General features: G+C 38.3%; 1 protein-coding gene across 1 annotated transcript in view; it reads right to left on the reverse strand.

The window, feature by feature from the left end:
- GABRG1 (gamma-aminobutyric acid type A receptor gamma1 subunit) overlaps positions 1-12,910 on the reverse strand; it is a 57,289-nt gene extending 44,379 nt beyond the window's left edge. Inside the window, exons 1-2 of the mRNA XM_026847109.1 lie at positions 12,816-12,910; positions 5,925-6,073 (exon numbers count right to left, since the gene is read on the reverse strand). Of these exons, the coding sequence (XP_026702910.1) occupies positions 5,925-6,036 (112 nt within the window). The 5' untranslated portion in view covers positions 6,037-6,073; positions 12,816-12,910. The remainder of the gene's footprint in view (positions 1-5,924; positions 6,074-12,815) is intronic.
- Between the last annotated feature and the right edge of the window lie 1,878 nt (positions 12,911-14,788).

Consider the following 14,788-nt stretch of genomic DNA (forward strand, 5'->3'; position numbering starts at 1 on the left):
GTTTCTCTCAGCATGCATGGACTCCTCTAGTAAGGGATGATTCTGCATGACCCCCAGACTGTAGTGGGTTGACCCTGGCTGGATGCCAGCTGCCCAGAAAAACTGCTCCATCACTCCCCTCCTCAGCTAGACAGGGGAGAGAAAATATAACAAAAGGCTTGTGGGTCGGGATAAGGACAGCAAAATCACTCGCCAATTAATATCACAGGCAAAACAGACTTGACTTGGGGAAAATTAGTTTAATTTACTAACAACCAAATAGAGTAAGATAATGAGGAAAAAACCCAAATCTTAAAAACACCTTCCCCCCATCCCTCCCTTCTTCCTGGCCTCAGTTTTACTCCTGAATTCTCTACTTCTTTCCCCCTCACCAGCACAGGAGGACAGGGAATGGGGGTCGCAGCCCGTTCATCACCTGTTGTTCCTGCTGTTCCTTCTCAGGGGAAACGCCACTTCTCACACTCTTCCCCCGCTCCCAGCATGGCGTCTGTCCCATGGGAGACAGTCCTCCACAAACTTCTCCAATGTGAGTCCTTCCCACAGGCTACAGTTCTTCATGAACTGCTCCAGCGTGGGTCCCTCCCACAGGGTGCAGTCCTTCAGGAACAGGCTGCTCCAACATGGGGTCACAGGACCTGCTAGCAAACCTGCCCCATTGTGGGCTCCTCTCTCCACAGGTCCTGCCAGGAGCCTGCTCCAGCATGGGCCCTCCATGGAGTCACAGCCTTCTTCAGGCATCCCCCTGCTCCGGCATGGGGTCCTCCCCGGGCTGCAGGTGGAGATCTGCTCCCCCGTTAACCCCCATGGGCTGAGGGCAGAGCTGCCTCACCATGGGCTGCACCGCGGGCTGCGGGGGAACCTCTGCTCTGAGCCTGGAGCACCTCCTCCACATCCTTCTGCACTGACCTTGGTCTCTGCAGAGGTGTTTCTCTCACATATTCTGACTCCTCTCTCTGGCTGCAATTCTTGTGTTGGGTTTTTTCCCCCTTCGTAAAAATGTTAACACAGAGGTGCTACCATTGTCACTTATGGGCTCGGCCTCGGCCAGTGGCAGGTCCATCCTGGAGGCGGATGCTATCGGCTCTATCGGACACTGGGGAAGCTTCTAGCAGCTTCTCTCAGAAGCCACCCCTGTAGCCTCCCCACTACCAAATCTTTGCCATGTAAATCCAATACACGGACATATTCTGAACCCCAGTTTTAGTTCAAAAACTGTATTTTGAAAAATGTGTACTCTTGATTAGAAAAATCATAGTGATAAAAATCTACCTCAATCATTGACAAATCATTTTAGTAATTGTTCTCACTATCAGAAGTGCCTCTTTTTTAGCCTGTATTTATCCAGGCCCAGTTTTCAGCTTTTGATATTTGAAATATCTCTGCCTGTTATACTGAAGAGCTTTCCATATCAGTTATTCTCAGTTTATATTCCCCCTCTCCTGACAGAAACCATTATCATTATTGTAAAAGTGCAGAACACTGAACTTGCTCCATTTTCATTATTCCAATCCTCAACATTACCTAATAGCATGTTAGTCCATTTAAATTCACTAATCAGTTCCTGTAGTTTAATAAAATTCTCTATTTTGGAATAAAGGTCTAAGATATATCACCTTTTTCTTATTATTACTTATCATGCTATTTATTTAAACTAAGACCACTTTCGGTAATTTCATCCAGGCTCATTTTTTTTGAGCATGTTTTCTGTAACTCATTAATTGCCTAAAGAAGCATCTCTTCTTGGTGTTAAAGCAGTTAGTTATTCAGCAAATAAATTAGGTGACCACCACATTCAGAAATAAGAGAGAACTTCAATTTCTAATAGTTTTTAGTGGAATAATACAATTCTCACAGCCAGTTAGCTCAGAGTAGTACTTATATGGCTATCTATATTGAAAATTCGGCCTCAAGTGTCTACAGCAGGCTTCCAGCTCCATCTCTGAAGAATTTTTTAAAGTGAATTTGATGAAAGCAGAGCCTTGTTCTCCACTTCTTTTACCTTTTTATTTAAAAGAACCCCATCTTTAGGAAATACTCCTACTGCATGACTTTTATTATTTCCATCATTTCTTATGCAGTGCACACATCCAGTACCTTTAACATTCACTGCATATGCTCTTCTACATCTTGCTCTTGTATTTCAATTTCCTTCAATTCTTGCAAAATATTCTTCATCTCAGAATATACACCTATCTACCTTTACTTGATATTTTCCTGCTTATTCAGGCTTACTACTTTCCTGCCTATATCATCCTTTCATCAGTGCTACACTAAGAGCACCTGTTCGACAGAATATCCCCCTAATACCCTTATCCTTTCAGAATTAGTGCTTCTATTCATCTCTTGACAGTCCACTTTTCGTTTGTGTATCCTTTATATCCCTGAATACATGACTTTTCACATCAGTACACTGAGATGCAATTACTTACCCATACCCTGCTTACATGGCAATTACAACTATCCAAATTTCTCCAGGTATCCAATTTCTGTGTCCATCAGCAACCATCCTCATCATTCTTAAAAAAGTGATTACTTTTCTCAAACTGTTGATCGAGAACACTCCATTGGAGTTGTAGGCATGTGATGAATATTCCCTATTGTTAATTAAACTTTCAGATTAATCAATTGTGTTTCAACAATATACAACATTGGACATAAGACATAGCTGGAAAAAAATGTGCTGTACATTGATAGGCTAATATTAATATATCAGTGTCCCTAAAGTGTGAGAGACGGAAGAGTGTACAGCCAGAATTCTTTCCGTTAAAAAGGAAAGTTGAAAAATAACAGTTAGTCTGATGCAGGACTGAAGCTAAAACAGTGTGGTTATAAAATCAGACAGCCAAAAGGAAATGTTACAATAAGAATAATGCTGCTTTATTAATATATCAACACTCCAAGGTTGTCTATGTAATTAAAGGGATTTATACTACAGATAAGACACTTCATCTGGTAACTGCTATTACTTCATACAGAGTAGAAGGTACTTTAATATTAGTTCCTTTATGCTCCAAACACCTCAAAATATATTACATAAACTGAGTTAAACATGAGTACTATTAATAAACATAACAAAGGGTAGAAGTTAAGAAATCACTGCACCTCATAGATATTTGAATGAGACAAACAGAAAATGACATTGTGGTTTTCTCCTATTAAATTTCAGTATTGCTTCTGACGTTTCAATTTTCATTTGGCTCTCCTTTATCCTCTCCTTCAACTAACTGCACATTACAGTGAACAATGAAACCCCTTATCTCACTCGGAGATGCTGAATTTCTGTGTCAACATCAGGAAGAAAACAAAATTCTGCTCTAGTATTCAAACCCCAAAAGTCCAGGTTCAAATCAAAAAATGTTTCTATTGTAACTGAACTTCGTAATTCAATAGTAAAAATGTTCTGTGGGGTATTACTGCTTTGAAAGATAATTAGAATTCCAGTTCAATAATCTTGTTGTACAAGTACTGACATATACTCTGAAGATAAGGAATCTGACACCAGATTTTATCCACATAATTGGAGCATACTAGGATGCATGCACTATATCCTGATTTTGCTTTTCTGTCTTAAATACCTGCTGCAGTTCCTAAGCAGCTGGACAGAATGCAATGCCTTCACCTGAAGCTAGAAATTTCATCTTATGTTGTCCAAAATTTCTGCCTTGTTTCAGAGGCCTGCAACTCACCCTCCATCCAGAAGAGTCAACATTTTTTCGCCTGGCAACAAAGTGAATACACCCATATGCCTCCTGTTCTTATCACTCAGGCTGATTTTTCATGAACCTTACGTTTGAATATGTTGGATGGGGGCTGGTCCCAGATAGCAAAGATCAGATTGGTACAGAAGAGTTGCATCAAGAGAGCAAAGAAAAAGAAAGGAAGCATTTATGTGAGAGAAGCTAGAACCAAGTGTCCTCTCAGGAACTGATATCTGGAATCTAAAAAGCTGTATATTGAGTTACTCACAAAAAGGAAGAGTTTTGCCCTATCAAGACTCAGTACATAACCAGAAAAGTGAAGGGTTACACGAAAATTCTTCCGTGCCCATCTAAATCCATTTGACATGTCAGAATAAACTTTTCTTCCTCTGTTTTCTCTCCATTTATTTCTAAATTCTATGGGCAGAGAAGAGAAACAGAACTCTCTTTTCTTTCATCTGCACCTACCAGATAATCACTAGAAGGAATTCGAATGGAGACAGTTTATTCCCTCATATTCCCCTTATGTTGAAGCAAGTCCAGAGGAGGGCCATGAAGATCATCAGGGGGCTGGAGAACCTCTCCTATGAAGAGAGGCTGAGACAGTTGGGGTTTTTCAGCCTGGAGAAGAGAAGGCTTTGAGAAGACCTTAGTGCAGCCTTCCAGTACTTAAAAGGGGCTACAGGAGAGATGGGGAGGGACTTTTTATAAGGGCATGTAATGACAGAACAAGGGGTAATGGTTTTAAACTGAAAGAGGGTAAATTTTGATTAAGATATGAGGGTGGTGACACACTGGAACAGGTTGCCCAGAGAATCTGTGGCTGCCCCCTCCCTGGCAGTGCTCAAGGCCAGGTTGGACAGGGCTTTGAGCAACCTGGGCTAGTGGAAGGTGTCCCTGCCCATGGCAGGGCGTTGGAACTAGATGAGCTTTAAGGCCCCTTCCAACCCAAACCATTCTATGATTCTGTGATTCTATAATCCCTTTCCTGTCTGTTGCATCAAGCAGTCAGGGGTAAAAAACAGTAATGCTATACACCTGTCATACATCGAGAATTTAAGGAAAGATATAATAGAAGACCTTTCTCCTCTAAATGTTTGCAGTAATTCAATTAAATGAACATGGCAAAGACAACAAACTTCAGGAGATTCACATGTGAGTATATTATGACAGTGAGAGAAAAATTGCTATTCAACATCTTCAGGGTAACAGTCAGTAAAAAAAACAGAAATAAGAAATCTGAGGAAGAAAATTTGTCAGAAGTTTTCAAAAGAAAATACTTAGTTTGAGATTGCATCTCTCTGTTCTCCCACATAAATGAACCAAGTCTAGACTGTTCTGTTGTTTATCATATAAGCAGCTTACAGACACATGACATTCCTTTGATAGGGAATGCCAAATAATTATGTCTGCCACCTCTCCCTTCACAGTTCAGGAAACAAACTCAGAGAAAATAAATTATTTTTCTTAGTTTGATCCAGCATGCACGTGGTAGACAAGAGCTGGCAAGGTTTCATGTATTGCATGTTTTCAACACAAGATTCTTTCAAATATTTACACTTAATAGTTATATGCAAATTGATGCTTTGACTATTGAAAGACAAAACTGCCTTCCTCCTAGCTGCAAAGTTTGATCTATAATAATGCAGTCTTCCTATCTACATTCCTTTAAAATGATATAGTCCTAAATTATATTTTTAGATTCTTCGGAAGTTTTTCAAAATCTGAGCTGAGGGAGGAAGAGAACTGGGCTGAGTTAAATTTGCTCAAAATACACACTTAGAGTGCATTTTCTACAGTAAGAGTAAAAATATGAGGAATAACTCTTTAATAAACTCCTGCAGACTCAAGATCAAATATTTAAATAACCATGGGTGCTTTATATCTACAATTGTTTTTGTCAAAAAATCTAAGTGAAACTGAAACAAAGCAAAATATAACTGCCCTTTAATGATTTATTATAGATTTCCCACTATCCCCAAAAAGCAATACTTTACATAAGAAAAAGAGATTGTAAATAGAACATAAAAAATATACTCTTGCATAGAACATTATTTTTACCAGTTCCAAAAAAAAAAAAAAAAAAGCATTGCATTTCATTGTGGTTATACTTAGTTTGCTATATCAAGCTTTAAGAATTGCATTAAGCAGATTTTTTGTCATCTTTGTCAAAATGCATGACATCTCTGCTTCACATCTATTTACTGTGTTATTTTATGGGCTTACCCCCAATATCTGGCCGAAGCTTACTGTCATATCCTTGAAGTAAGGAGTCCAGTATGTGTGTTACATCCCCACCATGAATCTTTGGTGCAAGGACCCACGTTTTATTCACCATTAGATCTTCATCATCCTCATCATCTGCTTTATCAGCTCTATGGTGAGTCAATAAAAAAAAACAAGGTAAGGAAAAAAACCCCAAACAGTGAAACTAAATACACAAGAGGTGAAGTAGAAACCAATAAAATATTGAACATTATTTAGAGTACTTTATAAAAATCCAAACGCATTCTGGTGCCAACAGAAAGAGGCAGGCCATTATTTAAAACACCAACATTTTATTTTATGGCAGTAGAGAATGTAAGCCAATAAACACATCAAGAGAGGCATTAACATGTCACCCATATAGAAAATCTCAAGCCATGAGACAAACCCATAAAAGCAGCAGTAGGCATCCTCTTACTGTCAGTCTTTTTCCATTTTAAAACACAAAATGTAATTCCCAAGCTTTTCTGTACATCTATTTCATTTTCAAATCATGGTACCAACATTTCTAAGAGATGTTTAATCATGATAATAGATACATCCTGGTGTGAAGAACATTAACAAAATCTCCTTTCTAGTAGCCTCTGTTCTAACTATAAAAAAAATAAGGCTTGTATACTTATTCAGCTCCATTCAAATTTTAAGGTGGCAAACAAACATTACTGCCATGTGCTGTGACTAAACATTCACAGAAGCTACAGTCATGTGTCAATTATGCATGTATATGTGGTATAGATAAAATGTTGTACTGTTTCTTTCCGTCAAGATCATTTGTTAGCTACCCATTTTATCAAGATGAAGCAAATGTACAAGGAAAACACACTCACTTGTTGCCTATCTTTTAATTAGATAAGCAGCAATATATAGTTAACCACTAAGTCATTAGGAAAAAAAAAAATCTCAATACCTTTGTTGCATCTGTAGATTCACTCAGATGTCACTGAAAGGTCAAAGAATGCCTGGGAGTAGTTTTCTTTCCATTTGAATCAAATGAGTGTGGACTTAAGTATTCCTCCAGTGCTAAAGTTTGCAATATATATTACTCATCCAGCTTATTTCAGGGAACTGCTATAGGCTTCAAGTCAAGCAAAGTGCATCAGACTGATAGCAGTAACTGACAGTCACACAACGTATCTTCACAAATGGACACTGGCTAGCAATTATTACAGAACATATGCAATCCATATAAATCAGTTCCAATGTTACCACAAGCACAGATATTCCAGTAAAAGAAAGGAATTAAATTACTGTCCTTGTATCAATTTGTATTGTACACCAAAACTAAAACAGTTACTGCTATACTATCAGAAAGGGATTTAAGGGCTTCTAAATTACACAGACATGCTGCCTTTAAAACTAAGGGTGGAATTTTTCAGTAAATTTCCTACAAGAATGAAGATCACCAGCATGTTTCACATGGAGACAACACTACACCTTCAGGGAGAAAGGACAGACTAAGTCAGGAAAGGAGAGAGATGGAGCAGTCATGCCTGGATTTTACTGCACTCCTTTGTGGGAATGTACCAAAACAGTCTGTATTTGTAGGACCTTGCATCACCTCTCAGATAACACCAGCAAGTTTGACTGAAAATCAAGACTATCGTGGCTGAAGAAACTGCTCAGTGGTTTTGGCATGCCTGCTTAATTTGGGAAGTGCAACAGGGAGTTTGCCACAGCTCAGTATGTTCCCAGAGGATGAACAAAAGGCATTGCTCACATATTGAGACTTTCATACCTAGCTTGCTGCAAACACGTTACAAGAGTCTATTATAACTGAAAGTAATAAGCAATCTAAATATAAGGTTCACTGACAGCTTCCCCTGTAACGGTCTGAAAAGTGCTTTCAATCTTTTAAATTGAAATGCACCATAAAATACTTAATCTTTACTGCACTACATAGACATTATAGAAATGTCAGATATTAAATATTTAACATTTCCCATTAGCAGGATCCCACTAATGGGAGCACTAAAAGAAGTAGGAAGCTAAGTTTTGTAAATGTACACTTTTTCCCTCAAAGCTACCTATTGCCATCTCTTTTATGTTTCCTTACCACATGGCACTTTTTCTTACGTATTTTTGGTCTGCTTGCACTTTATGTCATCTAAGTACTATATAAGTTAGTTTACAGTTGCTAAGAGTGCAGAGGCAATCCCAACCTTTCCCCAGGGGCATTAAGATGATGGGAGTAAAACTTAATTTATAAGCAACTCTCTAAGGAAAAAGACATGCCCACTACAAAACCGACCTTTTCGTCTTCCTCTTTTTGTCCTCCATTCCACAAATAACAGAAAGTGCAGTGAAACTACCAGACCTCTGTACAGACCCAGGGCACCTCTCAGGATCAGCCCAATTATTTGGAGAGAATTTGAAGTGATGATGACAAAATTTTGTTCTGTTTTAACTTTCTTTCCAGAGCGCTATTAAGAACAGCATAGATTTAGCCAAAATGAAAAATACAAGACATCATGCCACTCCCACCTAAACCCAAGATGAGTTACAAACATGATACCTCCACTCCCAGTCACTCAAATATTTTGACATTTTGAAGAGTACTTAATTTTATTTATAGATTCTCAGGACAACTCAGGTGGGAAGGGATCATGGAAGTTCTCTAGCCCAGCCTCCTGCTCGAAGCAGGCCCAGCTCCAAGGTCACAACAGGTTTCTCAGGGCTTGATCAAGTTGGATCTTGCAGACCTTCAAGGATAGAAACAGCACAACCTCTCTAAGCAATCTGCTCTCCACTTCCTTATTTTCTGCTATTTACTATATTTAAATAAACTTGAAATTAACAAGAAAAATAAAATACATATACATTTCAGATTTTCACTGTCTTGCTTGATTGAAGGACCTCTGGTCCTTCTCCAACTTCAAAACTCAGAACTACAAATATGTATACAGATGAGGACATTGATAGCTTACAGAAAGCTATTAATAATGCAGTTCCAGAGACAGAGGGAGAAAATCCATCCCAACATCTGACAGCTTTTCTAGCCAGTACTAAGTAAATCCATGTAGGGAGGCACTTTTACTAGAAGCAACATTTCTTTACTTAGTGTCTGACAGGAGTCTTGGCTTTCACTATTTACATGGAACTACCTTGTTTTATCTAGAAAATATCATACACTGAAAAAAAGTGCCAACTGCTAGAAAAGAAATACACTAGACTTCCATACCACTAGCTTAATGAGAGCTTGTGACTCACTAATCCATTATCTAAACCAGCAAAGGAACCAACACAAATCAGAAATTAATATAACCAAATGTGGAGGAACCAGACTATTGCTGTTCTACACAGTGAAAGTAGCTATTCTTATTTTCTCTATTCCTATTTTACTGGCCTTTCCAGAGATGACTGACTGTGATTAACCCATCTCGCTACCAGAATACCACCTTTTTAACTCTTCTTTAAAATATACCCAAGACCACTGAGCATGCAATATAGACTACAATGTCTCTGCAGTGCTGATGGTACCCAGTTGTACACTTTTGATTCCTATGCCACAGCCACTAGCATGCAGTCACAGGGCTGAGATAAGAATGGAATGATGCTGGCTGGAAAAAGGAAGTGACCAGAATATATAGTAAATGTTCTGTATGCCTTCCAATGAAGCAGAGCACACAATACCTGCCAACTTGAATTCTCAGTGCAGATGTTCTGGGGCAGTTGCATAAAGATCCCCAAAAAGATCACCTAGACACTTGAAGGCAACAGGACAGACACTGTGTACATATTATTTCTAGGCATCTGAATTACTGACCTCTGTCATACTAAATAGATTTGAACTACTCTGTTTCAAAAGTAGAAATTCCTTCAGATTTACATAATCAGCAGGATCAGCTGCTAGACTCTGTTCCTTAAAGAAACAGTCACTTTGGAAAACAAGATGGTTCAAAACTGTTGACCTTTTACCCAAGCTTGTATGTGTCTCACATTGCAAAGTCCATCTTTTTCTGCAGGGTTTGGAATGGGGTAGAATGAAAAACACAAGACAGCAAACTTCATTTCAAACAAGAAAATAAAAAGTTAAATTCAAATATTTAGCAACAGTTAACTTGGGCTGAGCACATTTTTACTTCTTTTCAGTCAAAATAAATCTAACAAACACATGAAGATTAATGTCAATTAACTCCATCCTCACTTTAACAGTAGCACTTTCTTGTCTCTCTCACAACCCCAGGAAGAAAGGCAAACTTAATTAAAGATTAATTCTTTTCCTTTCCAAGTTCATCTGAAGGTTATTTCACTATACACAGAAGATAATACTTGATCCTCTCTCCATTTACTGAAAAATGTATTCTTTCCAACAAACTTCACTCAGCAGCTCTTTCAGAATGTCCGGAGAGACAATGATTTAGAACAAAAATATGACATCAGACATTAAAACATTTCTGTTCCCTGTCATGACGCTATTTTACATCTATTACTGCAGGTATTAATTCTGATCTTAATGACTTTATAAATAAGAAAGAGACCTCACTTCTTATGACAACCCTTGTTGTTATAACGCTTCAGCTAGCCTCATACTCACCAGTAAACTGCATGCATACAGTTAACAGTAATTAGGAAAAAAGTGCCCTAATTATGCTCTCTGTCCTTCAACTAATTGGAGATATTACCATGACTAATAAATCCCTGAGTACAAGTGCCTAATGACTAAATACGTCTTTTCAACATCAGACAACATGCTTATCTTCAGACATTAATATCATAGGTCTTTGTTTCCCTTTAAATATGAAAAAAATAATCAGATGTGCTTTAAGTTGCAATTAATATCTGTCAGGTTATATAACAAACTGGAAAAAAAAATTGATATACTGAGAGTGCTCATACTGCTATCTGCATCATACATATCAAAATATTACATGTAGAAGTACATGTATAGCATAGGTGGGAGTATTTAAACACACCTAAGGATCAATTTAGTTGTCCATTCCCAGGCTCCTATTCCCACTCAACACACTCAAGGGTACCCGGCCCTCCAAGCAGGGTTGATTTATGGGCAACCAGTAAACTTCTAGAGAAGCAATAGAGACTGAGCAGGGAACCTTCATTATCTCCACCAACACTTCATGCCCGTGTGCAGGCAACTCAAAGAAGCCCTCAGTGGCTGTGACGTTTAAACAACCATGTGCAATGGCTTTGTCTGTTTGGAGATAAAGTGATCCTTCCATAGAAGGAATACTCTGGTGATCATTTAATAAATAAATAAGACGGAAAGTCAGTGTATCAGATAATTTCTACACTGAAAGAGCTGAAAGGAACATACCATTTTCCTTTTTGCCTTACAGATGCAAATGAAAACAATAAGACTCGTTTTGTTAGTTCCTCCCTCTCTGACAGCAGCCAAAAGCAGTTGCTTCAGGAGCTATAACAATACCCCCTTACCAGGGGTAGGGCACGGTGACATTCATGTAAATCACAAAACATGCCTTAAGACGGTTGTTCTTCACTGGCTCTGCTTCCCAGCATATTATATTTATGTCCTTTGTCTAAGTACAATATAATTTAACCTTTATTTCCAGTACTTTAAAAAAAAAATACTATTTCTCTCAAATTTCAGACAAAATGGTAACATTTCCCATATTGTAAATATGGGAGATTACTTTGTTAGCAACAATACAGACTCAGGTCAGTCAAATACTGCAGTTAACCAGACAATGCTTCGTAAGAAGTCAGCTGAGACAGACAAGGCTTCCAAGGGAAGGTTTCCAACTGATCAGACATCTAACCAGACACCACCTTACTCCAGAACACCAAACATGATATGCTTGTATGTGGTAAAGAAGTATATTTCATGGCCCCACCAATGAGAGTTCAGAGTTCATCTGATCTAGCCAGATTCCACATGTGAAAAAAGACATAAAGGATCGCTGAAAAACAAAACATGGTCACTGACACCCCAAAATCCAGAGCCAGATATTTTTACAGAGGCTGGTAATGTTTCTAACTCAAAAGTTAAAAAACAAGTTCTTAGGCATATGTCACATGAATGACCAAGATATAGGACCAGGTATAGATGAAAAGATGAACTCTAGAATGATGGTAAGTTTCAACAGTGCCTGTGACAGAAGAAACTTCCTGACATAGAGAGCAAAATGCAACTTCAGCATGGTAGGAATGAGTAATTACTCATGTCAGCAATTTAAAATACATATTTACATATTTCCTTGGATCTTCCTAAGATAAAACAAGGGCCTCAGACAAAACTGTAGTACCCTTCAGAAGCTGAAAAAGGATCAGGACTCCTGCACATACACAAATATTATTTCTTTTCAGTAGGAGCAATGGCAGGAGGACCACATAGCCATGACTGCTAGAATTGGACAGAGTTACTTTTTTTTTTTCAAAAGATTTTATTGAAAGCTTACTTCCACTGATAGCTGTCAGTGGTGGACAATTTAAACATCTCTCAAGATTTATCTTCCAAACCTGATGGCTGACTTCATATTCATCAGTTCTATTACATTTTGCATATCATCATCAACTTCCTCACCGATATGTTTTACACACCACAGAAAATTTCTGGGAAAATAAGTGTAACTGCAAGCAAAGAAATGAAGCTACTGAAAATATGTCTCCACTTGCTTTTCAAAATCCTGTGGGATATTGAGTCACTGATGTGGTACTCCTTCATCTTCATCCTTCCTAAACTGGTTTAGACAGTTTCTTAACAAAAATATCTTTTCTCTTCCCCCTACACGTTCCATCTCAGACGCTTTAATCAATTTCCCCACTCCTTCTGCCTTGCCAAACTTTGGCATATTCTTTTGTGTGTCAAAATGTATTTCTCTCTTGCACTGAAGTATATTTTACTTATTCTCTACATCTTTTTTCCAGTATACCTACCACATACTGCTAGCTTGATTCTTCTTCTGGATACGCATACTGTCTTGTGCTCTTCACCTTCCCATATTTGTCTGGCTATTCCCTGACCTGCTTCCTCTTTCCCTTCTCCTTCCTGAGTTTTTACTGAAGAGATGAATCTGGGCTTGAAGCCTAAAGTAAAATTATCAGGGAAAAGTGTGGAAAAAAATATTAGAAGTTCTTATACAAAAAGAAACATTTTAGGATAAGATACGTAAAGAAGTTCACTTAGTACTACATAAGTAAAGCTTTGTTTAAAAAAAAAAAGAACAATCATAGCACTAACAGAGTGAAAGTGGGTACCTCTGTTGTTCATTCCCTGTAATGAAAAGTGTTGCCTACATATTTGAGTGTTTAGGCTATAAAACTTGTGATATCTTAATACATATCACAATCATCAGGTGATCAATCTTTTTTTGAGTCATCACAGATTTAAAGCACATCTCTGGAAGATATGAAAAATTTTCTCCCACACACAATAACTTCAGTACAATTCATTTTAGTCCCAGCAAGACCTTCACTTAAAAACATGATCATATTTCTTATTAAATGATCTGTGATACTAATATAACAAAAACTAATCCAAACAGAAATTACTGAACAATACAACCAGACTTAACTCTGAACACTTAATAAAGGCACAACCTGACTGCAAAGAACATTGGTAGAAATGTGAGTTTTTAACATTAAGAACAGGTATGATTAAATATGTGTTCCAAAGAAAATTTTATTCTGAGATGCACACAAATTGCTCCCCTCCAAGTCAGCTTTCAGATAATGCTACATACTATTTGAAATGACACTGGTCAAGTTTCTTATTAATTCAAATGTCTTCAAAGATCTCAGAAAAAATTATCATGTGGACTCAAAGCATCACAGATATTCTTCATCTATCGGTCTTCTCATATAATACAAAGTTAATCTTCTCTCCTTGACAGTTCATCCAAATATTGATATGCTCAGACCAGTATAGCTGCTGCCTCTATTCCTATCAAGTTGCAGTCCAGAAATCAATTGAAAATTTTCCTCACATCTATCTGTCCAAGTACAGGTAATTCTCTGTGCCAGTTCAGAGCTGCTGGACTCTCAAACATATTTAGCTTGGTTAGCATAGTGATGTCACTTTGACCATCTTAATAAAAATAGCTCTTTACCTCCATATGTGATCACAACGAAATATTCTTCCCAGTTTTGTAGACCTGACAGAGACAACTACCTCTGCACCCCTTTTATACGATACAATAGAGAGCAAGAACCTTTCACAAGTAAGATATCAAACCATATTTAAAAAAAAAATAAAATAAATTTTAAAACAACCAAGCTGATTCCTGCCATTTTCCACAGAATCATGAGATTTAGAAGGGGTCTTGGGAAGCTGACTTCTGCTCAAAGGAGGGCCAATACCTGATTCAGACCAGGATACTTAGAGATTAGTCCAGTCAGGTCTTTGAAAATTCCATGGACAGAGATCCCACAACCTCGTTGAATAACTTGTTCAATTGTTTAATTATCCTCACAGTTAATTTTTTTCTTTATACTTATTTGGGATTCCCCCTGCTGTAACTCACCACTGCTGTTCCTCACCTTCTTACCATGCACCACTGCAAATAGCCTCCCTCTGTCTTTCTGATCACTTCCCTATAAGTGCTGGGGCAGCTGTTGGGTCCCTCCAAAGCCATCTCTTCTCCAGGCTGAACAGCCCTCTCCTCACATGGCAAGTGTTCTTGCCTGACCAGCTTGGTAGCCCTCTGCTGAGCTCCCTCCCGTTAAGACCCAAAACTGGATGCAATATCTAGATGCAGTTTCACAAGTGAGCAGAGGGAGATGATCACTTGCCTCAACTGAGTGTGTATCTGGACACACAGACCAGAAGGCTGCTGGCTCTCTTTGCTGCCAAGGCACCACACTGCCCGCCAGGAACTCCAGGTCCTTTTTGGCAGAGCTGCTCCGCATAC

The sequence above is a fragment of the Athene cunicularia genome (assembly GCF_003259725.1).
Source record: "Athene cunicularia isolate RWA chromosome 4 unlocalized genomic scaffold, athCun1 chr4_part1, whole genome shotgun sequence".
Classification (NCBI taxonomy): domain Eukaryota; kingdom Metazoa; phylum Chordata; class Aves; order Strigiformes; family Strigidae; genus Athene; species Athene cunicularia.